The 24,041-nt window shown below is 40.8% G+C and overlaps 2 protein-coding genes across 8 annotated transcripts in view; one reads left to right on the top strand and one right to left on the bottom strand.

Moving 5' to 3' along the window:
• Positions 1-16,776, top strand: part of atp8a1 (ATPase phospholipid transporting 8A1) — a 117,717-nt gene extending 100,941 nt beyond the window's left edge. For 4 of the 7 annotated variants that reach the window (XM_086014842.1, XM_086014877.1, XM_086014833.1 and 1 more), the window contains 4 exons: positions 5,827-5,915; positions 6,110-6,202; positions 8,686-8,777; positions 11,186-14,271. In XM_086014842.1, coding sequence (XP_085870968.1) covers positions 5,827-5,915; positions 6,110-6,202; positions 8,686-8,777; positions 11,186-11,283 — 372 coding nt within the window. In that variant the 3' untranslated portion in view covers positions 11,284-14,271. Of the gene's footprint in view, positions 1-5,826; positions 5,916-6,109; positions 6,203-8,685; positions 8,778-10,059; positions 10,364-11,185; positions 14,272-15,335; positions 15,355-16,758 lie in introns of those variants that run through there. The other 3 variants (XR_015082179.1, XM_086014860.1, XM_086014850.1) reach the window with 3 other exon arrangements.
• Positions 16,777-17,083: 307 nt separating this feature from the next.
• Positions 17,084-24,041, bottom strand: shisa3 (shisa family member 3). Its single transcript, XM_086014890.1, has 2 exons — positions 23,136-24,041; positions 17,084-18,455 (listed from the first exon to the last, which is right to left on the bottom strand). The coding sequence occupies exons 1-2, from the start codon at positions 23,407-23,409 to the stop codon at positions 17,905-17,907; spliced, it is 825 nt and encodes a 274-aa protein (XP_085871016.1). The 5' UTR covers positions 23,410-24,041; the 3' UTR covers positions 17,084-17,904.

Raw genomic sequence — 24,041 nt, forward strand, 5'->3', positions numbered from 1 at the left:
AAACAACGATTTTCTCTCCTTTTTTTTCTTTTCCTCATTTCTAATTCACGTAAAAAAAATCAAAATGACGCTTATGGAAAAACAGCAAGAACCGAGGTAGGCTGGGTGTCACATAAACAACATTGTGTGTGATTAATGATGCCATCGCCACATAACGCCACATAAGATCGTATTGGAGTCCAACCATGCTCACCAGTTAACTCTTTTTCCTGTAAGTGTCCGAGGAGAGTATTTACCCAAGAGACTTTTGGCCTCGCGTTAAGTCTGACAGTCTTGAGCGTGTGTGACACAATAGCTGCGCACGCACACACCAGCATACAGCTGAGTGTGTTTGCGTGGACTCTGTAGTATTCCTTGCTCTGTGCTTTCATCCGCGCCCCGCAGCACTCCGCTGAATTCACTAATGTTGTCCTGTGACAAGCTGGTAACCTAACACAACAGATGACTCTCACTCCCTCCTCTGCTGTATGCGCCCCAACTCGGGGATGCCGGTGCATCATCAAACAAGCGCACATCTTTCTTTCTTTGTATGAAACCTGACACTGCATCACAGAAGACGCAGAAACACACCATCTTTCACAAAGACGATCAGCTCCCCCCTACCAAGAGCCCCCCCCCCCCCCGACGTCAGCTTCAATCTTCTGCACGTCTCCTGCCCTCGCCCCTGCCTGTCTTCCTCGACTACTTGTTGCGTCAGCGTGTTTTTCCCCTCTTTGTCTTCCCCCACCTTTGACGAAAACAACCCCAGGGCACCAGAAGTCTACTCTCCTCTTTTTCATCCTCCATGTGGTGTCATGGTAACACATTCATCATTGTCAGGCATAATATTTTGGCTCTTGACAGGACAGGTGCAGAATCCATCCATCAAAATCACACACACGTCAGGTACCCCATACGCACACATTCCCCAAATGTCGGACATTGATGTTAAATTATAACAATTTCTGTAGAAACTGTATGTGAATACCGAGTATTGGACGCCGAACTGAAATCCTGCAAAGTAAAGTGAATTGTTAAAATGTCGAATGTGGGACATGAAGTTGGAATAGTTTGCACTGGTCAAGAACTGTAGAAGGAGGTGGTATAGAAAAATATCTCTTAATTTGGAGATTTGGTGTAAAAATGTGGGACGTTTGGGAATATGATAAATCGGAATAATCCAAATATAAATTTGGGTGTAGAATAATATATGTGGATACTTTTCAGCATCTAAATGTCACTGGAGTTCATCGGTTTTACTTTAACACTGCATCATACCGAGCACTGTTTCTAATATTTTGAGCCTCTCACCTAGTTTAACAATAACTCAGTCAAATATTTTGTTTTGATGTAGTTGCTTATTGACATAGACACAGGTCTAATACGTTAGAGAATACATAAATAACATTATATTTAAGATCATTTGATGGCATGAAAAACTTGTTGTAACTAAGTGTAAATGTTGTTAAAGCTAATGATTATATGATGATGATCTTGCATCTTAGACCAGTGGAACCTTCAAGTATTGTGCAGTTTTTTTCCGTGTTTTTATTTTTGCCATTACTAGCTGTAAAAATGAATATATCAATCCTAGTTTTGACAGTGGAAAGGCATCCATTGGGAGTATAGTTGAGTTGAACCAAGTAGGTACCATGCAGTGGTTGCTGATGTCTGATCAGTGCATGTTACTTTCCCGCCATAGTCGCATTCAAACTTTACGAGGTTCTCACTCTTGGGCAGAGCAAAATTCCAAATGATTTTCAATGTGAATTGCCGTTGAAATGCTCTCAGGGCCCATCATGTTGTTTTTTTGGGGATGTGAAACAAACACACTTCCTGATGTATTTACTGCTCTTTATGACTTCTTATCTCTGTGTGATGTTTTTCCACACTTCTGCTTCAGTGGCGGCTACATCGTTAGATCCTTCTCAGGCAATCGACTGCACAATCAATACCAGACTGCAATGTACAGTTTGAGTGACAAAACCCATCTTGGTCTTGTCCAAATACTGCAAATCACCCTGCTGGCTTTCAAGTGTTGAAGGTTTTTGTGTGTATGTGTCTTTGTTGATTAAAACATGCAGAGAGGATGGACGAGTTGAGCAAGAAGGTCTCTGTTTGCTTTCACCGCTGGAGCTCCTTTGTGGCGTTATTGGCAGATTTGTCTGTGCTGGTGTTGTTTTAGGGGCTGGCCCATGTCGACGAGGCTGTCAGTGCCCTGTTGAAAAAGGAGCAGGAACTTTGTTTTTCATTCTTTTTTCATGCCACTGTTATTTGCTGTCTGTTCATCATCGCAGGCGTTGAAGTTAATGGTGCAGAAGCCATTCAACTCTGCTTGAAGCCGTCATGTGTGCAAAAGCAGCAGAAGCAACCACTTCACGCTACGGTTTTCGCGAAAAGCAATTTGGACAGACCGGCATAAAAGGAAAAAAAGCAAATGTGCAAATTAAAGAAGAACCCTTCTATTGCCTCATATGGGGCCTGTTGTTAAAACACGCCCACCTGAGTTACCAAAAATAGCTCTTGGGCTACATTGCGACATGCTGCTTCAGTCAGCCTTTATTTTTAACTTTTTATGGCCTAAATATAGAGCCAACAAGAACTTGCAAGAACTTCATATTTTCTCCCCGTGCTTACGTGCGTTTTCTTTGAGCACTTCAGCCCCCCCCCCCATTCCAAAAATAAGCATGTCATACCAGTATTGTACATCGGTACAATACACATCGATACACACCGATACGACTCTCAAATGTAAATGTACTCTACAAGAACAAAAGCCTTGGGACACACTTCTTAATCAATTAATTAATCAAGTTGAATTAGAGCCCTTAGTTATCATTAAAGTGGAAATCAACCCAAACATTTTTTTCAAGAATATGTTCCCATAAGGCCCACTATTTGAACTATCACTATCACGGCTGACCTGTTTTCTGAAGCTGAGCCGTGATTGGTCGTTACCTGAGCCCTGAGCAGTTGTGATGTCATTTTCACTCAACAGAAGTGACAAAATGGCCGCCCCCAGAGATGGCTAAAAACGGGTGGATTAACCCTTATTCCACAAACACAATATTTATCAGAAAGCCTTGTTTCAACTAGTGGGCTTGCATAGAACATATTCTTGAAAAAAAAAAAGTTTGGGTAGTTTCCCTATTTAAGTCTTAGTTTTCCTTCTGATCAAAAACATTTTGGGCACTTCTGCGGTCCCAACTTTGTGGGAGCAGCTTGGGCAAGAATATTTTTTCCAAACAATCCGCACCAGCCAGTCAGTTTATTAGTTTGTCCTGAAAATACAGCCTCCTTTCTGTCCCACAGGACCCCTTTCGGCCCATCTAGCTCATGAGGGCCGCCCCTGGTATGACGCGTCACTCAGGCTCGTTGAAGACAAATGTTTGCTGTTGCTTTGTTTGCATTCTTTGATGGTTTATTTAGGTAAACTTCACTTATGGTTTCTGTTCATTCCACCTGGACTTAAACTTATAAAATATGTTGTATGTTGCCACAATATTGACATATACTATATACATATATACATATACTATGAATTTTTTCAAACACTTTTTGTTTTCAAGAAAGACAAATACAGTCTAGTCATTATTAAGTTGGCTAAAAACACAGATTTCCTTTAAAAACAAAACGTTAAAAAATGTATATACAGTACACTACAATGCAGTCATGGAAAACATTCAAAAACAAAATTTTGTGTGACCTCAAACTTTTCAATGGCTGTGCAGTACACAAATAAATGATAACAAACATGATTAAAAAGTCCTTTTTATTGATGCATCAAAAAAAAAAATAGACTAAAAATGGACCTGCGACACATTTTTTGCTCTACCCCTTAGTTTGGGAACACTTGATTTAATCTACTGATTTATTTTTCAAGCTTTTCATAGTCTGACTTGATACGCTAAGTATCAACTCCAGATTTATTTTTCAAAAGACTCGCCGGACAGCTTAAACGCCGTCATTAGACTGTGACAAAGACTGGATGGACATGAAAATAATTAAAGCAACCCACAATAAAAACAGGCAAACTTTCCACCTGTTTGTCTGTAATTTTGCCGTCTAATTTGGGTCCCCTTGCCTTGTTACATGGTCGTGTGGCCGAGCCACACAGAAAAGCTCCATTCATCTGTATATGCCACGGGTGGGGGGAAGACATTTTTTGATTTCCTGTCATTTGGGTTCTCCTCCAGGCACACCGTGTTTTGTCACGCATCAAAGTCAATTTGCAGCTAATGGCCGGCAGATTAGCTCATTTGAGCCAAACGCGCCGCTTTGATACGCTTGACACTGATGGTGATGTCTGTGTGTGCGTGTGTGTATGTATATATCCTGGGGGCCCTCGTGTGTGTCACGTTACAGGAAGGACACAGCTAAGGGGGCCCCAGCAGTTTGAACAAGTGGCACATCACAATGCGAGGAGCGCAGAGTTGTGCACTTTGACACGCAATGACAGAACATTTCAATGCGAGCGGCCCAAAGTAAATAAGGTCTTGCACAGAAAGCTGAAAGATACGCGACCCCCCCCCCTACCACAAGCACCCCCCCTTAAGCCCCCTCCTCCAAAGAAACCCCCCAAAACTCCTGAATCTCCTCAATCACTTGTGGATTTTAAATGAAAATACCACAGAAGCTCTGAAATGTTGGATCATTTCCCAACATGATAAGTGAGGGAAGATAGTGTCCAACTGTCCACCTTTTGTAGATTTTGGACTTCAAGCGGAATTTATAAGTGTGTTTCAAAACTAAAGCATTAGTAACTAGACAGTCGCTTTGTGCGAAAAAATGCACAGAAATTATTGTAAGTAAATATAAAAAAAAAATCTTGAAACTGTTTGCAACGTTTTGAAGTCCATCCAAACTTACCTTGTTGGTGCTGCATCAGCTCGCATTCACGAGCCACGATGTTAGCGCACCTCTGTTCAGATTAGATGCCGTGGATAAGGGCCTTACAAAACAATACAACAACTGAGCACTGCACCAAAAACAGCAAGGTCGAGAGACGTGTACACTTGCTCCAGTAAAAACAACAACTGTAGTTATAAATAGGTTAATACTTTCAAATTGCGTGCCTGCGGCGGGTGCTAAGCTAACGTATGCTCCATTACATTTGAAGTGACTCTCTCCCCTGCCAACATGGCTGCCACATTGTCGTGCTTTTCAGCCTGCTCTAGTCTACTGTAAAGTCTGTGCATTTATGACAAAAGAGCAGCCGTAGCGCCGTTTACTGGCATTGTGGCGAATTGTAGCCTTGAAAGGTACTTTACGTAGAAAGGGCTGTTTTGAGTGTTCCGGACACAATTTTCTGTCCGTTGAATCTGGGATTCGGCGGTTCCTGGTCCGTCAAATTGAGGTCGTATTACATTTTCAAAATGCAGATCCCATCCATACAGATCGTATCTCAATAATCTCATCAAGGGGCGGCTGTATTTACCTGTAAAAAGACAGTGAATTCCGTGGAATGGCGGCCTGCTGGATGTGCTTGCATGGAGCGTATCATTGAAAAGCCTCTCGGATTCACGTGAAAGAGACACCTCAATCCCTCACAGGTACTCCCTCCACCTGGGAGGCCCGACAGGGCTGCGTGAGTCCAGACAAAAGCATGGTATCATTTAGTCACGCTGGATTAGGACACTTATTTGGCTCCAGCTCCTCTCAGCGTTTCCACAACACGACTGTTTGTTTTGTCATGTATGCTTCTCATTTAGAGCCACTGAAGAGGATGATGAAGGCTGCCTGTTATCAGGTGTTGCTTCCTTCTAAGAGCTCTTCTGCTTATCTGATGGGCTGCTAAACTCTGTATTGTCTTACGCTCACCTGAGTTGTGTTGCGTGTGTGCGTCAGGCGGAGATGATGTTCTCTTCGGGGGTCTTCTGGACGGGCCTGGTCTTCATCCCCATCACCTCGCTGGTCTTTGACGTGGCCTACAAAGTGTGAGTCTCCTCTCTGTCGCTCTCTCATCTCTACACTTAAGGAAATTCCTCCTGAATCTCCTCCTATCACCGCTTTCATGTTTGGGCTTCCATGACAATTCTGTTGGGTTTTTTTTTCGCCAGTCAGCATCTGGGCTAAATTAAAGTCTCATCATTGTGATTTTTGCGTGCGTGTCAATGTTGTCTGGTTACAGGGTGAAGAAAGTGTTTTTCAAGACGCTGGTGGATGAGGTGCAGGAACTGGAGGCGTTATCCAAAGATCCCGGAGCTGTAGTGCACGGGAAAAGGTACGCATCGACTCACCTGTACATCTTTTTACCGAGCGGAAACAAAAAAAACATAAAAGTCAACACATGGACCACGCAAACACAGGTATTTTTAGTTAAAAACTTAATCAACTTCCTCCTCCCGTCGTCATCCATTCCGGAGCATCATCAACTTGACTTTTTGCTTATGATAAAAAAAGCGGCTGGTAAATGACATTAGCTCAGTTTATGAGCCTATTTGAACCTTTTTGCTAACCGAAACAGCAGCACCTACTGAAGCGCGTTGACAGTCTCCCAGAATTCAAGGGTGGAGATTTTCCACATCGTTCTTGAGTTCCATGCACACAGAGATCTTCTTACTGTATGTAAAGTTATGACAATTAGCCTCCCTGCATTTTTCTATAATAGTCATTTGTGTCCTGTTTTCAATTGAGTTTCGCTGTTGATCGCTGTATGCACCTTATCGCTGTTTTTTTGTTCAAGTTCTTAGTCATCCATAAACCCGTTCCCCTATCAGACATACAGTAATTCCCCTTTTTCCTTTGATTTACCATTGTTGTTAATGTGCCTTTTCCAAATTGTAGAAACGTCTTTAAAATGTGTTTGCACACAATTTTTATGCATGTGTGTGTGGACATAATACATATACTGTATGTTACACTTCATACGTAGTACATACAAAAAATAATTATGATTGTTTATGTTGCCCTGTTGCACTTACTATTAATGTGGCAGGTGACATGCAGTGAATCTAAAACTTGGCTTCGCACTAATCTACTGCAATATTTGTAAAGAATAAATAATAGTAATACTCAGACTTCATGCAATATTATCTACTAACCGATACTGGACCTTGTTTATGTTTGCACCCGGAGCAACTTTTGCTGGCAGTGCTGCTTAATCGATTTTCTAATAAACCTTTGCAATCAAGACTCAATCAATACTCATACTGTAGCATTCTTTATACAATGAAAATAAAACGTTTTTCACAAGTTCCCATAAATAGCTGACACTTGCAAGTTGCTTTGCTGTTGCTTTTCTGTCAGTAATTATTTTTATTTTTATTTTTTCACCTCTGGCAGTTATTCACTGAACTTGAAATGCTTGACCTTAAATTAAAAAAAAAAAAAAAAAAAAAAAGAAGCAAAAATCTGTTGTGAAACTTTTCACTGTCAGTATTGCAAAAACAAATATTCAGTGCCATCACTGACATATTTTTAACCCCTAAAATACATCATACATCCAAATCCAAAACAAAATCGAAAGCAATATTTATCCAGCCCATTTCATGCAAGAATGCAATTTGGTGTGTTTTTAAATAAAAGCAAAATAATAATAACCTATTAAAAATACCAATAATAAAATATTGTATTAAATGTATTCTTTTGTATATCGTTGGCCACATAGCATAATTGTCATTTTTCATTATTTTGGGAAAATAAAAAAATGACACATTATTTAGAACATACAGTATTTTTTTATTGGGTCTTGTTCCTTTCGCTTACTTGGTCACCCATCTGGTTGAAGAAATATCAATTTAAAAAAATGCCAATGTGTGTTCTAATCTAAAAGAATTTTTTTTTCTTGTCTTCCAAAAATTACTATTATGCTATGTGGCCTACTGTATACGAATAACTATTTAAAAAACTGAAAAAAATGCATTCAAAATGTGCTAAAATATATTTAAAATTTTTTTTTATAAATGACAATGATAAAATGGAAATTAAATAAAGATTTTTAAGTGAGGACAATCTTTGTATCAACTTTTTAGTGCCATAAAAATAAGCCCTGATCATAAACACATGAAAAGACGCGTCTTTTTCCAGCAAAAAAGAAACACGAAGCTCAAGAATGATTGAGTTGTGCAAGCTGTCCCTGTTCCAAAGCAATCAGTAGAATCCAGTAGAACTCTTCAAATTGCACTTCCATCCATCGGGTTTGATTGCTCTTTAATCCACCTCTTTGGACTGTAATATCAGCAATTATGTCATTGAAAATACTGATTGTCATCATGTGAGCGGTGCTACAATGGCAGTGGCGGGTGGATGCAGCTGTCTGGGCTGCGAGGCCTGCAGCGCCCATTAGCATGAAGCGGATCCGTGTGAGATCTCCTGCTGGCTGAAAGTGATCCCTCGGCCTGGCCGCTGTCCCAGACCCGCACACACACACACACACACACACACACACACACACACACACACACGCTGAAACATGTGTAACACACACTTACAAAAAAAAAAAAAATCCAAGTATGAGCCGCCAAACATTTGTTAGCTTTACATGAATTCCTTCGCCGCTTTCCTGCTGCTTCAACTATTTCGCACACTTTGTGTCTCGGCCACTTTGTCTCCCGGCGTGGAGCCGGAGCCAGCAGGTAGAGGTGCTTGATGAATGCCTCGTTAAGTCAGCCTGTGGCTCACAGCATGCGCCTAACACACTGGCTGACTGTGTGCGCTTGTGTGTGTGTCCGTGTGTGTGCGTCTCTCTGGTGTGTTTATGTGCAGCTTGACGGAGAGGGCCCAGCTCCTGAAAAATGTCTTCAAGAAGAGCACTGTGAGTCTGTACCGCTCCGAGTCCATGCAGCAGAACCTGCTACGTGAGTTACTCAACATCCTTGTCTTTCTCTCGCAACACTTCTTTCTCACGGCTAGGTGCAGGCAAAGTGGGGTACACATATTCTGTTTTTTATTAAACATAAAATATGAGTGACCCCACACAAAATGAGGCATGTGTGTTCTCACTGCTCTTTTAGTTTGTGGTGTACTCGAGATGATTGACCAACACAAACACACTACACACATAACCATATATCCTCCGACAATGCCCCAAACCAGATGGCAGTCGTAGTACCGAGACTGACCTATGAGAGGCAGCATTGTGCCAAAGGCATCCAGGCTGCCAGAAGATAGTGAGACTTGACTTTTTTGAGTCGTGAGCCATCGGTTGGTTGAATTTTTTTTTTTTTGCTTTTTTTGAAAGACCAAAGTTTGAAAGACGACTAAGCTTCACATACGCGGCCGCATAAGTGACATGGGAATAAAAAAAGCGAGAGTCACCGTTCAGCTGTTAATTGAACGGGACAGTCAAACACCCAACTACAAAATGAGAATACTTGCCTAAAGCTGCTGGAGGTTAGAACTCACGCCCAAACGCTCACCTACAAACCCGACTCCATGCCATGCCCCTTAAAGGTACACATCCAACAGGGATATAAGTACAGCAATTAAACTTTGTCACCAGTTTACTTTTTTACATTCTCTTTTGTTGTGTTTTACTGAGTAACCTCGGTTTTCGTGATTAATCCATTTTAAAAAGTCTGACTAAAACTGACTTGTAAATCCACTTTCTGGGAAAAAAAATTAGCGTTTCCGTTCGGCTTATAAGTCACATTTTGGTGAATTTCATAGTTTTTCAAAATTCTATACGACTGGTCAGCCCAAATGCCTTGGTGTTATTGTTATACATTATTGACCAATTTAAAGCATTGGTTTGCTGTGTTTCACGATGCTAACGATTGAGCAAACTTGCCATTTTTGGGGTCCCCTGAAAAGTGACTATTTCGGAGGTACAAGGTTTTGGCCCCACGGCAACGATATACAAAACCAAATTTTACAAAAACCAGGGTGTATGAAAACCGGGCTTCCACTGTATGATGTTTTCATTCAGTGCAGTACAGTGCTACACAAGTGCTACAAGACTTCCTATTTGGTATTCAGTAGTCGGTTTTCCAGTACTACCGCTCGTTTTCCACCTCATTATAGTTTTTACGTCAGCAAGACTCAGGTGTCACGTTGGCAACGTGGGTTTGATTTTCTTTCTTTCTTTCTTTGTTGTGTTGTCTCCTTTGTTGGATAATTTTGTTTCTGTTTGTCTCATAGGTGGGGGTCAGACACTTGTCGTGTGATTTTTTTCAATTACTCAAACCTCAGCTTTATAAAGCCCCCGTCCTCTGCCTTTCATAGCTCCTCAATAGAGCAATAGTAGTTCCTCCTACCGTATTTTTTTCTCTGCTGATTTTTCCTTCCTCCTCGTGTGCCTGCTGTGTCCTCAATTAGTAAGAGCCCCGTATCTTGTGAATTGACAAAATGTTGCATTGTTATCCCACCCCCTACAATGCACTCGCCACAGCGCGCTCCTTTGAGTTGGCCCGCAGGTACTGAGCGGCTCTTTTGACATGCGAAGGTGAGACTGTAGGAACCACGAGCTTAGGTAACACTTAGCCTACTGTTATTTTTTAATGCCTTAAGGAGTATACTCATTGTTTATCACTGTCAATTTCATGAGGAGAAGCACTCAACTCAGAATGCTAAATCTAAGCCGTAGTTTGCTTGGTGGTAGCCTGGCTCTGCTCAGAATCCTCACAAACTGCCCCAAAATTAAAAGTCAAACACTAGAATTGTTTGCAAGTGAGCTTTAACATCGTCGGCGTGTTTATTTAATAGCCTGTTTTGTTGCTATAGTCCTTTTATCTTGGATAATGTGAGGTTGGCCAAGAGCTAACGGCTAATAGCATCTTGTTAGCTTCATACTGAGCAGCCAGTCTTCTCATGAAAATGATTTAAAGGATTATTTTTTTATGGAGTTACTTATGGCGTGTGTCAAAATTGAATATATAAAAAGTCAAGGTTTCTGCGGGTACTCCGGCTTTTTCCTGCATTTCAAATAAATGCATGTTAGGCTAATTGAAGTCTAAAAATTGCTCTTAGGTGTGAATGTGAATTGTTTGGCTGTATGCGCAATTTAATGGCAACCTTGGCAGGGTGCACCCTGCCTCTTGCCTGCAAGTCAGCTGAGAAAGACTTCAGCTCACCCGCAACCCTAAAATAGGACATAGAAATGTATAGAAATTGGATGAAAGTATTTATTTCATTGACTTTATGTTCATTTCATTTTGGCACGAGAAACATGAGAAACGAGAAACACTTCATACATGTTAGTTTTTGTCATTTGGATTCATTTTTGTACCTTCCTTTGATCTTGAATCTATTTTATTCTGTTTGGCAGATGGCTACGCCTTTTCCCAAGACGAGAACGGAGTGGTGTCACAGTCGGAGGTGATCCGAGCGTACGACACCACCAAGCAGAGGAGCAGAGAGTGGTGAGCGACGGCCATTCCCAAGCCAGAAGAGCTCTTCCCGCTTTCTTCTTTTTTGGAGTTTGGGGACTCTTAACATGACCGCAGACAGACAAGAATGAAATCATATATTCTTTTGCGAAAGGGAACAAATGAATTGTGTTCTGTTATTGAGCACGGTGCTTTTTTTTTTTTCGCAAAACTGAGCGAAGCGTCTCTTCTCTCTTCATTCAACGGGAAAAAGAAAACGGTTATTTAGCGCTAAACCAAAACAACTAAAATCATTGCGGCCAATCAAAACTGTTTATTGTGAAGTTTAACAATCCATGCAGCCAAGATTTGAATTGGCGTCAGATTGCCAAAGAGCAGTCGTAAATACAATCTTTCAAGTAGTCGTGAATTCGGAAAACACGTCGTGAGCACCGCTCTCCCATTTAATTTCCTCTTTTTTTTTCTTTTTTTTTTTAAATGCACTAAAGGTAATGTGTCGTGTGTAAAAAAAAAAAAAAAAAAAAAAAAAGCCTTACATTTGCATCATGCCTTCACAAAACAAATCCTTTTTAGTTCTTCACGTAATGTAGACACTGTGCCTGCTTTTAGTTTGTGGCCTAGTCGGGTTTCCACCTTTTTGACTCCAACCCCCCTGATGGACGACAGCATTCCACACGTCACAATCACAAAGGTGCCTACGTTTCCATCCCGGAGGAACGAGCTCACGTCACAGATAGCTGTCGAGGCACACGAACGAAAAAAAAAAAAAAAGATAAATTCAAAAAAAAAAAAATTAACATAGATGTAGATATTCCTGACAGTGGTGATAGTGTTTCCCTGACAACGGAGATTTGAACCCTTCTGACATAAGTGCCATTAGCTTCAAAGAGAGAGGAATATTATCCAGGAAACTCCACGCCAGTCTCAAAACAACCTTGTCTCTATAGTTATTCTTTTGTGGATTTGTATTTTTATATTTGGAGATGTACACATTTTGCATTGACTGGCTTTGTAAAACCGATCGTCTGCAACTTTTGTCCACCGCTGGGGACGGAGCGAATGAGGACACTGAGCTTTCTTAAGTCTTGTTCTGTAACCTTAATATTGTTACTGCTTGATTTATTTATAACTGGACTTAATACTTCATGTCTGTGCGATGGCTTTCTTCTCCCTATGGGAGATACGACTTCTGACTGTGGTAGTGGGTGTGGGTGTGTTGGGTTGATGCCTGCATGTGCATGTGGTGTATGATGCGCGCGAGTGTATGTGTTACCTACTGTGTTCATTTTTGTGTGCATTGCATGTCCGTCTTCTCCGTGGGAATATGAAAGCCTCGCCGAAAAGAAAAGGATGATTCCGAGTCGTAGTATTACAATAAAAGCTGTACTTGTTAAGTGAAGAAAAAAAGTTGTAATTTTGCAAAAATACAGGAACTCCATTCCTACAGTGGCTTAGAACGTGTGCCAGCCCATCACAAATATAGAGCAGTAGTGAAGTCATAATTGCAATAAATATTTATAGGAAAAGCACCTCAAGGCCATGGATATGAAAAATGAAATGAAAAACGTAGCGATTAAGTGAGCATGACCACATATCCTTACGCTGCACAAACTGGTTCATTGTGCCGTTCAGCCCTTCTAAACCTCGTATGTGAGGAACTACCCTCTCTAAAGTACTTTTTTTCTTTCAAAAAAAATGCTGTTTCAAGCGTGGTATGGCTTTTGAGGGAAAAATAAGTTGTAACAGAATAAGTTTTCTTTACCAAAAAAATGGTGAAATTTACAAGAAGAATTTAGTCGTATGTTTGGACGAAAACGGATCAATATTACAAGACTTATTTGTAATGATACAGAATAGAGTCACTCATATATTGTCACAGGAAAAACATTTTAATGTTATAAGAAAATAGTTGGAATATTGTAAAAAAATGTCATATTGTGAGACTCAAGTTGGAATGTTGTCAAGAATGCAGTTGTGATGTCTCGGGAGTAAAGTCTAAACCTGATGTGAAAATAGTTCTAACATCACAGGAATAAAAATGACTACATCTTTAACGAGAAAATTACAAAATTCCCATAATTCTTTCTTGTAAAAATGATCTTTGTTGTCGTAACACTTGCAAAATTACGATTTTTTTTTTGCCCATAAATTTTTACTTTTTTTTTCTCCAAAATTAACGCATTTTCATGCTCATAATTATATGACTTTATTTCCATAAAATTGCAATATAACTTTTTTTCTTGATTTTCGGACTGTCGTAAAACGTTTTTGTCATAATCATGATTCCAATCGGGTAAAATTTGGATTTAAGTCCCATAAACTGAAGACTTTATTTTGGTAATATTTTTTTTTTTTCTTTTCAGCGTGGCCCTTATACTTCTTCATTGTCCTCTTCGTAAGATTACGACCTCTTTTCCCCTGGAGTGTTTCTTAAGTATGACTGTTTGTTTGTCTATATATAACTGTGCGTGTTGATGCTAGCCCATATGTCGTCCACGTGCACGAGCTCAGCTTTAGCTCCGATGTCCTCTTGTGTGCTGATGCATGGCCCGTGTGTATGGGATTGTTCGCGTGTATTGTCGACTTTTTGACGTGTGCGAGTTTCCGACGCACTATTGGTTCAGACGGAGGTGTCGCACAATGCACTCTTGATGTAACTTTTTTTCGTCGTGGTTACCGTCCCATTTGGGGTTTAACGATGTTTGTGACTCGCTTCACCGGAAAGCTTGAATTGCTCTGAAGTTGTCAAATGTACTCTGAATGTGGACGTTGTTGTCTGCGTTCCCCCCCCCCCCTTTTTTTTTAAAATCCAAGTTGTGCGCTGCATGAGTGGATAACACAAACTTGTACCACTTCACTTAACAAAATGAAGAAAAAAAAAAACTTGATTTAACTTTTCTTTCTCGTCATTTTGGATTTCATGATTGTTGTGCATGTCGGGACTGCAAATGTATAAGTGTTGTCTTTTACAGTCCGCGGAGGACGACGGAAATAAACTTTACATTCATGGAGGAACAACTGCCAACTCTTCCCTCGTTGTTTTTTTTGTTTTTTTTTTGCTATTACGTAAGTGCACTGCGATGGTGTCAAACAGGATATTCTGTACTAAACAGGAAAAGGCGGACGTTGTTTACGGGCCCTTTGGTTGTTGGGGATGCACCGATAAACATGTTGATAAACATATTGTCCACTTCAGTTTCATGTTTTACTAAATGAGTTGAGATTTTTGCTATTTTGCACTCCAATCTCACTTTTGCCCCGTGTGGTCCAGTCTGTGATGATTAAGATGCATTTAGGTGAGCCATTTGTTATTGCTAATGTGGATGAAGGGTGAGGAACTATTTCCCAATCAGGGGCCATTTCAGTTTTTATAAAGACTATACCAAATTACTGAAGAAAAAAAAACTATGATGCAACAATCAGACAAATGTATTATATACTATGGGTTCACATTATTTGGGGATCTTGCAACAGCTTTTAGAATCCCATACTGTGGACGGGATCAAAGGTTCTTACAGGGCATAGTTTGCAAGTTATAGATATAGTTATAGCTTTTTTTTTTACTGATTATTTGATGAATTACTGAAACAGTATCACGTACCACTGGTCAACACGTGTTTAGTCAAATTAGTAATAAGAGATGTAGGTGAACTAACTGTTATAGATGACTTTTTTGCACTGATTCAGAATCTGCCCTACTTTTTTCTCGAGCACATCAGATTTTCATATCAATAATAATATAATGAGAATTATGTAATATGTAATATAGTGATATATTCAGTTATATTTATGAATTAAGGTGTAGGTTCAGCAACAGGTGAATTTTTTCGGAGCCGTCATAGTTTACAACACATGGTAAAATCTGTATTGCGCTAGCTTTTATATGCCTAACTTAAAAACAAAAAAGAAAAATACCTAAAAAAAAAAACAGATGTGCTAGAGAAAAGGTTAAGATGTTGTTTTTTTTAATCAATGTAAAAATACATTCAGGCACACATATTTTGATCAAATTTTGCTGTCCACCAGTGTCATTTTTTAACAATAATAATACTTTCAAATGTAATTTGTTGATTTTGTTTAAATCTTTAGATTAATTTAACTTCATGGTTGCAGCCCGGTGAACCGGTGTGTCTGTCAGATAGTCCTGGGTTGGAATGCCAATTGTCCGCCTGGGTGCTTCCGTAAGTTTTCTCCCTCATTTCACAATCGTGCTTGTTAGGTTGATTGATATAAATTGCCCATAAGTGTGAATTGTTGTCTATGTGAGGTGTGTCAGAAATGTTCTGGGACTGCTGTCACAAAAGACACATTTCTAATCCTTCCAGTTTCCTCTGAAATTGAATCGTCACGGCCATCTTGATATCCACATTTTCAAAATGGTTTCCCTTCATGACTCCTTTGAGCTTGGGAAAGAGGAAAAACATTGCATTAAGCCAACAGAGTGATCTTCTATGTGCTTCTCGGACAGGAAGTGTCAGATGCTCAGGTCATCCTTAACCCTTCCGCTGGATCTCTTTGTAGACATGCTAGGTGGTTGTCTGATCCATATTGAAGGCGAAGACTCATTCTTTGTTATGGGGGTTTGAAATATATCTTTTCTGACACCAATCCAAAACTTTTCTGACACACCTCATATGTGCCCTTTCGATTAACTGGAGCCCCGTCCAACCAGGGATAGCCTCTAACTCCTGTGACCCTAACGAGCAGAAGTGCTCCAGAAAATGGATGGATGCTTTTTATCCTTATGCGGTAGAATGGAAAGTTGGCACGTTTTACCCCAAATTCTTATTTTTACATGTTGCACCAAAGGAATCCTCCTGAGTTTGATTTCAAAAGTGAGGGTGGCGCCCCAAAATGGGTCACTGGTTATTGATTATCAATCAAAGGCACAGAGTTGCTTGTCAAACAGCCTTTTGATTCATGTCAGTATTGTTATCATCAGTTTATGTACAGTATATGTTGATGTTATGATGTCTTCTTAAAACATATATCTGAAATGATTCGATAATAGGAACCATTTCGGGCAAAACCCATTTCTGTTCCCAAGTGCTCGATGCAAGAAACACAAGACATGCTTGAATGAGTTTGTTGTGGAAGAACAAACTAATCAAATACCTTAGGGTAGAACCAGAATAGAGATTGGGCAAAAAATCTTTTCCAGAAGAGCGGAAGCTATTATTGCTGGGGATAAATCCAGATTTTAATTTCCTAAAAGTGTCATGGTTCCCAATACTTTTGCCCGCAGGTTAACTCCTCCCATCAAATGAAGAGTCAACGGGTTTAAAAAAGGGTCACGAGGAACATGTATTTTGCAATCAATGCAGAACATGATCCAGGAGACCAAAGTGACAAGAATAAACAAGACCTGACAAGCGGAACGTGACAAATGCTGATGATGGAGGTTGTCATAGCACGACGTGCCAAAAGAAGATGGCGCCGATTGTCGTCTCGTTTCATAGTCAGACAAACCAGCGCCACATAAGAGTCGTTTTTTTTTGTTTTTTTTTTTCAGATCCAGTCGCTACCTGTCGTTGCAACCTTATCCGCTTCCACTCAAGGAGCCATGGCGCTTTTGACGCCGTTGGCCGTGCCACGCTCGTTGAGCACTGACAATGACGAATCTGAGAGCCGCATTCCTCCTGTGAAGTCACACAAGTAGGAAACCTCGGATGCTCTAGTTTCTTGTGTGGATGACAGATCCATGCAGGTCATTAAATGCAGGGGTTCTTAAGCTTTTGGGGTTCAGGTATTATGCCCAGGTAAAAATTCGTAATCTTAGGAGAATAGACATATTTTTCCAAGATAAAGTTGTAATAATTCAAGTTCAACGAGAGAAGTAAGATGTATTTCATTTTATTTAAAAAATCCAACTTTAATATTCAGGAAAATGTGTCATAAATCTCTCCAAATTTCAAGAAAAAAAGGAAAGGGGACCGAGCCCTGCCACGACTAGTAAAAATATGCAAATAATTGATGAATAATGCCACAAGATGTTAAGCACTACTTTTCTGTTAGACAGGGCTATGGCCTGGCTAAATGAAGCTCCTGTTCTCACTTCACCAAAGCTCCTTGGCATCAAAATGGTGCTGTAGCAAAACTTAGACACGGATTTGGTCCGAGCGCAGACAGTGAATGAGGTTTTTCATTGAAAAGGGGAGGATATTGTAGGGTCCCCAAAAAAATCTAATAGGTGAATTTGCATATAGTGAATCACAAATATGCGGGGGAACTCTGCATATTCTATTTTTCAGATTTATTTTATCAAAGCTTTCAATTGGACTAAAACCAAGGTAGGGAGGAGTATTTGGTTTAGCGTGTAGGTACTGTATGTGCTTTTTTTAAACAATGTAACATCATTTGTGGCAACATTTTGGGCAGCCCGAGGATGTTTGAGAATCACTGCTTTAAATATCTAAGTGAGGTGACCATCATCACAAGTCTTCGAGATTGTCCCAAAAAACAGAATATCCTCAGAACCTTTTTTCAAGCACCACATTATCTGCCTAGATTGCCAAGATTATTTGTTTATTGTTAAAATAACAGCCCGTACAAAACAGTCATTCTGTCGACGTACATTATAGAATACAAAAAGTGCATAGGCGGCTCATCCTGATAGGCTGAACACCTCCAAACAAATCCAGTCCGACAGCAGCACTTGTCAACTCTGGCCGAAGTCTGCGAATCCCTTAGCCGAAGCGAACACGTCCGGCTGCAGAGGGAAGAAGTACTGCTGGGGTAGGAGGAAGGCGGTGCCCTGCGAGGGCTGCTGGAGTGGCAGCTGCGAGTGAGCATGCTGGAGGCCCTGCGACGCCGCAGGGGACGTGTAGGGCGGTGGCAGGGGCGGGGGCAACGTCTGATGGGTTTGAGTCGGAGTGGAGGCCGGGGTGGAGACGGCGGCCGACACCAGGCATCCGTGCTGCTGTTGCCCCCCGATGGAGAACCTCCGCATGGAGCTGCCACCCCCCGCCGAGCTGGAGCTGGTGGTGGCCGTGCTGGACTGCCTCGACGGGGTGCGAAGGCTGGGCGGCGCGGGCGTCGGGATCATAGGGATGGTCTCGCCCTGGCAGCTGCGCAGCGAGAAGCGGATGGGCTGCTGGGCCGGCTGCTTGGGCCGCAGGCAGGTGCAGCAGTAGACGGCCACCAGGGAGCCCACCACCACGAAGGCCACAAACATGCTGCCCACCATGAGGAAGGGCATGTAGACGGGCTCTGAGAACAAACATGAGGGAACATGCGCATCAAATGTTTCGTGGCCATCTGAGTAAGGCAGCACGTTGAATATGCGGAAATGCTCACACGGCAATCGGGACTCGATCATATTGGGCTTTTGGGTGAAATTTACGAATGAACATAAAATACATCTTCCCCCACTATTGACTGCGACTACGATTCGGTTGAACGTAAGTTGGTTGAAGTTGATAGACGGAAATGCTAACGGAACGCTGTTTAAAATGATAGGCGGACAGGTCCATAGGCGATTACTGTTTGGTCCGGCCGGACAAAAAGGTGGATGGACGATAGGCGGAAGGCGATAAATTGGGCTGCAAAATTTTTGTAAAATGGCCAGCTCTGGTTACCAGTCACCATGTCGTAGTTTGCGTGTTTCGTCTAGTAGTGACTCTTGATATTTAATTTCTTGAAAACAGCCACATTCTCTTTGCTAACTAGACAGACACCGTTGTTTTGTATTCCAGTGAAAACAATATGCCAATTTCCACTTGTACTGGAAGCAACGGCCCTCTCTGTCAGCATTCTTTAGAGTCTCTATTTTATAAATGCGCTACAAAGCCAATGCAGCGAGGGCTTCACTCTGACGCCTAATACGACTTTGAAAGTGGTGTGTTCGGAGAGTCAGAGCTCGCTCGGAGCGCATTTCTGAAAACACCCGAGTGTGCGACCACAGGTCTGCTGCCATCTTCTGGTGAAATATAAAATAGCTTTTTTTTCTACTGTGGTCAACAGTACTGACTGGCCACACGTTATTCTTTTTATGCCAGAGGCTGCGGGCCGGTGGAAATTTGAACACGGGCCGCATTTGTCCCCCGGGCCGGACTTTGCACGTCTGGTCTAATGAGTGTACCGTATTCCAATTTAGCGACAGGTTAGAGTTTTTAACTTATTTTTCCCCACTAGGCAATGCAAGAGGTGCATTACAAGGCATGTTCAATTAACTTCTATTTAAGAGCACGAATGTCTCATGTCTATTTCCCCACAGTATAGACATTCTTGAAAAACACAAACAGTTCAAGTTACACTTCACTGAGTGTGCACACTCGTTGGGAGGAAATCACATGAGTGTTTATTTATTTTGTTTGGGAATTAAAGTAAAAAAAAAAAAAAAAGCAAAAGGAAAATGTGTGAGCTCACGTTCAGGTCATTCCACACAACCGCCCGCCCGCCCGTGGCTGCGTGATCCGTTAGGGAAATTTGAAACGGATAAAGCTCTCAAGAGGACCACTGTTAACTTTTCACAAGCCACAATGACTTCATGTAAGACTATGAAATGTTTAAAGGGGGCCAGAGGAGTGACTTCACAATGACTGAGCTGTGCTTTGTACCCGCTATTATGTCATCTCACCGAAAGGCAATGCAAGTGTTAATGCACCTTAAATATGACTAATGCCATCATTAAGAAAGGAGGAAAATGGAACATGGGTTACGCCAGAACTTAATATTGTGGAGCTGTTCCCCTAAGATCAGACAAACGTAAACACAAACATGCTTATTGTTGTGTTTTGACGGAGGTGATTTATTACTGACCTTGTAAATGTAACGACAAAGTTTAAAATAAAAACACATCTTAATGATATTTAGTTGGCCATCTCAGTCAAAATGCATTGTGTGTGTTTACGTGTGGATGATAAACATATTGGCCAAGGGTGTCTTAGAAAATGTAAATAGCTAAAAGAGGACTTGATTGACAACAGCTGAAAGTTTAGTTTTTGGTCCCCTTTAAATACGGCATCAATGCAGCAATGTCATTTTGTGTTGCCCATCACCCATGTTATTATTTCTTCCGACAGCTAAAAAGCAGGACTCGATACAAACTCCATATTGCCTAATGTACCACTTTTGTGCCTTTTGCATCCACTTTAGCCTGCAAAGCAGTAACTTATTTTGCAAACTAAGTTAAATATACATTAAGAATTCCAGCACAAAGGGGGAAATGTTTTCTTGAATAAGGCACATGTTGATGTCATTGGTTTATCTCGCAAATTGAATCATTTGACAAAAATTAGACAAGATGTTATTCCAAAGTTGCTGTTTTTGTGGGTTTTATCTTTAATTTCAACTGAAAACATCGAAGCAATGTTGTACTGGAAACATTTTTTTTTTTTTTTAAATGTGCACCTAAAGTCACCTGAAATTGGAACTGAGGTAATGGACTCAATTTCTGTTATGTAATGCTAGTCCTAAAGTGGTTAATGTGCTTGTCTTTGGAAACCTGACTTGTGTGGGAAACATTAAAACGCCTACAATTAATCACATATATATTCATTAAAATATCACAAAAACTAACAGTGACGTGTAGCCTATATTTGATGTTGATGTGACAACAAATATTAGTCAAAAAAATATATTTTTCTCTAGTTTGTTACATTTAGGCTGAAAACCACAAGGCAACCTTGTTTGGAAAACAAAGTCAAAATATTCTTGACTATACAAAAAATGTCACCGAAAAGAGGAATTAAGAAGGTCATGTGCGTTACCTGGATTGAATAAATTAGCTGGTGAATAACCCTCATTTACGACATTGTCCAATCAATGTCAAATCTACACTTAAATTAGTTCTCAGCAAATAAAGAGCCTGACTTGTATTGGAATTCTAAAAAGTCATAAGTAAATTAAATTGTTACTTTTGTGTAGTTTGGTTGGTTGTATGACTATTGTAGTATAATTATTGTATGTTGTTGGTTTTTTTAGACAGCAACTCAATGCTTGCCATAAATATTAGTTCGAAATTTCTTTATGTCCTGTTAAAGTCATATGTCATCTATTTTCTTCAACTCAGAGTTGAAATCAAGAGGGAAGATTGAATTGTAAAGCTGCAAACTAAGCTACATGTTGATGTTGCTTTTCAGCAATATAATATTTACAATATACAAAAATGTGTGCAGGAAACGTAAAAAACTGAAAATACTCGTACACAGCAACAATGTCACATAAAATAGCAATTTCTGTATTAGGTCTCTGTTAGTCCTAAAATGCTTTACAGAAGGGGTCGCCAAGTCCGGTACTCAAGGGCACATATCCTGCATGTTTTCCATCTGTCCCCGCTGCAACACACCTGATTGGAATCATCAGCTCATCAGCAAGCTTTTCAGAAGCCTGATAACCATACAGATCATTTGAAACAGGTGTGTTGCAGCAGGGAGGGATGGAAAACATGCAGGATAGGATAGGATGCCCTTGAGGACCGGACTTGGTGACTCCTGCTTATGTTGTTGATCTTCTATTTTGTTCAAGTAGAGGATAAACTTACATTTAAAACTTCAATTTAGTGTCATTTTGGACTAGTATTTGTCGAACTGTTGTCAAATCCTCATTTTATTTTTACATCAAGGTGTTCCTTAAATTCAAAACTAAAGTACCCTCTTTCGGTTACATTTTGATTTATTTGAACTTAGATTGTGGTAAGTTTACCTCTTGAGTTACATCCTAAATTGAATCAAAATTGAACGGAAACACAACATACGGTCCTTAATTCCTCTTTTGGATGAAATTAGTTTCACTTTAAAGTGGAAGTCAACCCAAACATATTTTTTTCAAGAATATGTTCCCAGCAGGCCCACTAGTTGAAAGTGAAACACGGCGTTCTGATTAATTTTGCGTTTGTGGAATATAAGTTGAGCAGCAAAATGCACTCGTTTTTAGCCATCTCTGGGGGCGGCCATTTTGTCTTCTCTCGACTGAAAATGACATCACAACTGCTCACAACGACCAGTCACAGCTGACCTGGATTCTGAATTTGAGCCACGATTTTTAGTTATTTAGTTTAGATATTGTAAAATGGCCATCCATTAATTAAAGTTTCATCTTGCACATAAAACTGTTTTTGTAGTGGAATGTAGTGCAGTAAATATATAGCACTAACATGATTGTGATTAATAATTGTGGTTACAATATTGATAAAAAAATATATAATCATGATTAGTTTGGCCTGAATTGGGCAGCCTTCGTTAGGAGTACTTTAAAGTAAGGCTGAACAATTTTGAAAAATAATCAAATTGTGATTCCCCTATATTACGATTGCAATTATGCGCCTATTTTTTCATTGAGGTCCTCTTCCCATGTATTTTTTTTAACAATAAATAAATCTGCATTACAACAAACAATATCAAATGAATTATACATAAATGCTTTGGTCTTAGATGTTAGGCTTATGATTAAATAAGGCAAATGAACGATGAATTAAGTAATATGAAAGACAATTCATCTACTTCAATTAGAATTGTTAACTTACGAAACACTTAAACTTGCAGTATTTGAAGCTTTCACTCCAACAACTTCACCAAGTGTAGCGTAAACATAAATCAGTGAGTCATAAGTTAGACTTAAACAATAATGCAAACAAATCTGTGGCTTTATCACTTCAACTTTTCATGTTTCATGAAACAACACTGCAGTTCTGGCACATGTGGCTTGCACTTCTTAAGCACTAGACACTTTTTTTCTTTCAAAATTGGAGTCTTTGCAATTTGAAAATTGCATGCTACTACACTGTCAATGAGTTCGATGAATTGCTCAGCCTTCCTTGAAAGTCTCACTATTATATTTTTTAGAGCTGCATGGTGGGCCGAAAATGGCCGGCGGGCCGTAGGTTTCCCACCACTGCCTCAACCGACCTGCATGCATGTTGCCAGTCACCCACTATGCTCTGATACGTACGCGCTGCATACTCGGTGTTGTCGGCGGCCGGCCGGTCGTTGGTGCAGCCGTCCTGCTCCAGGCGCGCGTCCGCGGCGGCGCAGCAGTAGCGCAGCGCGCACGAGCCGCAGCACACGGTGGCGTCGGTCGTGTCGAAGTCCTCCGGACACTGGAAGCCGTCGTGGTAGTTGCCGCTGGCGTCCAGCCAGCCATGGCAGTACTCCCCCTGCGCGTCCGAGATCCGCAGATTCCACGTGAGGTATCCAAGTAGGAGGCAGCTCAGCAGGCGCCCCATCCCGGCGAGGAGGCTGCTCCTGCTGCGGTTGATGAAGATGATGATGTTGGTGGTGATGGTGGGCTTCGAAACTCCGCCAAACTTTTCATCAAGTCATCTTGAGTCCATCCAAAGCACGCCGAGTCCTCCGCTTAGCCGTGCAAATGACGAATGGGCGTCACTTTTGAGAACGTTTCGGCGATGTCTGTCGTCCCCGCTTGCTTCATCCCTCTTCCTCTCGCGGTGCTCCGCCGCCGAGTGTGCTCGACTCTGAGTCGGACTCCAGCGTTCTCCCTGGCACGTTTTGTTTGCCGGGCGTGACGTCATTTCCGAGCGCGCGCACTTACGAGCGACGCCTTCAGACTCCCACGTTGAGGGAAAATATAGTGGAGTACTTTTATGATTATTATTATTATTAGTAGTAGTAGTAGTAGTAGTAGTAGTAGTAGTAGTATTTCAGGAGAGTGAGCTAAAGTTTAATGGCTACAATAACATTTGGGGATTTACATCTTGGTGATTTGCATGTAAAAATAATTACTTATGTATTTATTTATTTACAGAAATGTTTTTTGTCAGATTTTTCTTCATTCCAAACATCCATCAAATCTATCAATAATTTAGGAACGATAAGACAGACATTAAAAACAAATATC

Source organism: Filicampus tigris, chromosome 2, assembly GCF_054856515.1.
Source record: "Filicampus tigris isolate MCC_2025a chromosome 2, RoL_Ftig_1.0, whole genome shotgun sequence".
NCBI classification, from domain to species: Eukaryota; Metazoa; Chordata; class Actinopteri; order Syngnathiformes; family Syngnathidae; genus Filicampus; species Filicampus tigris.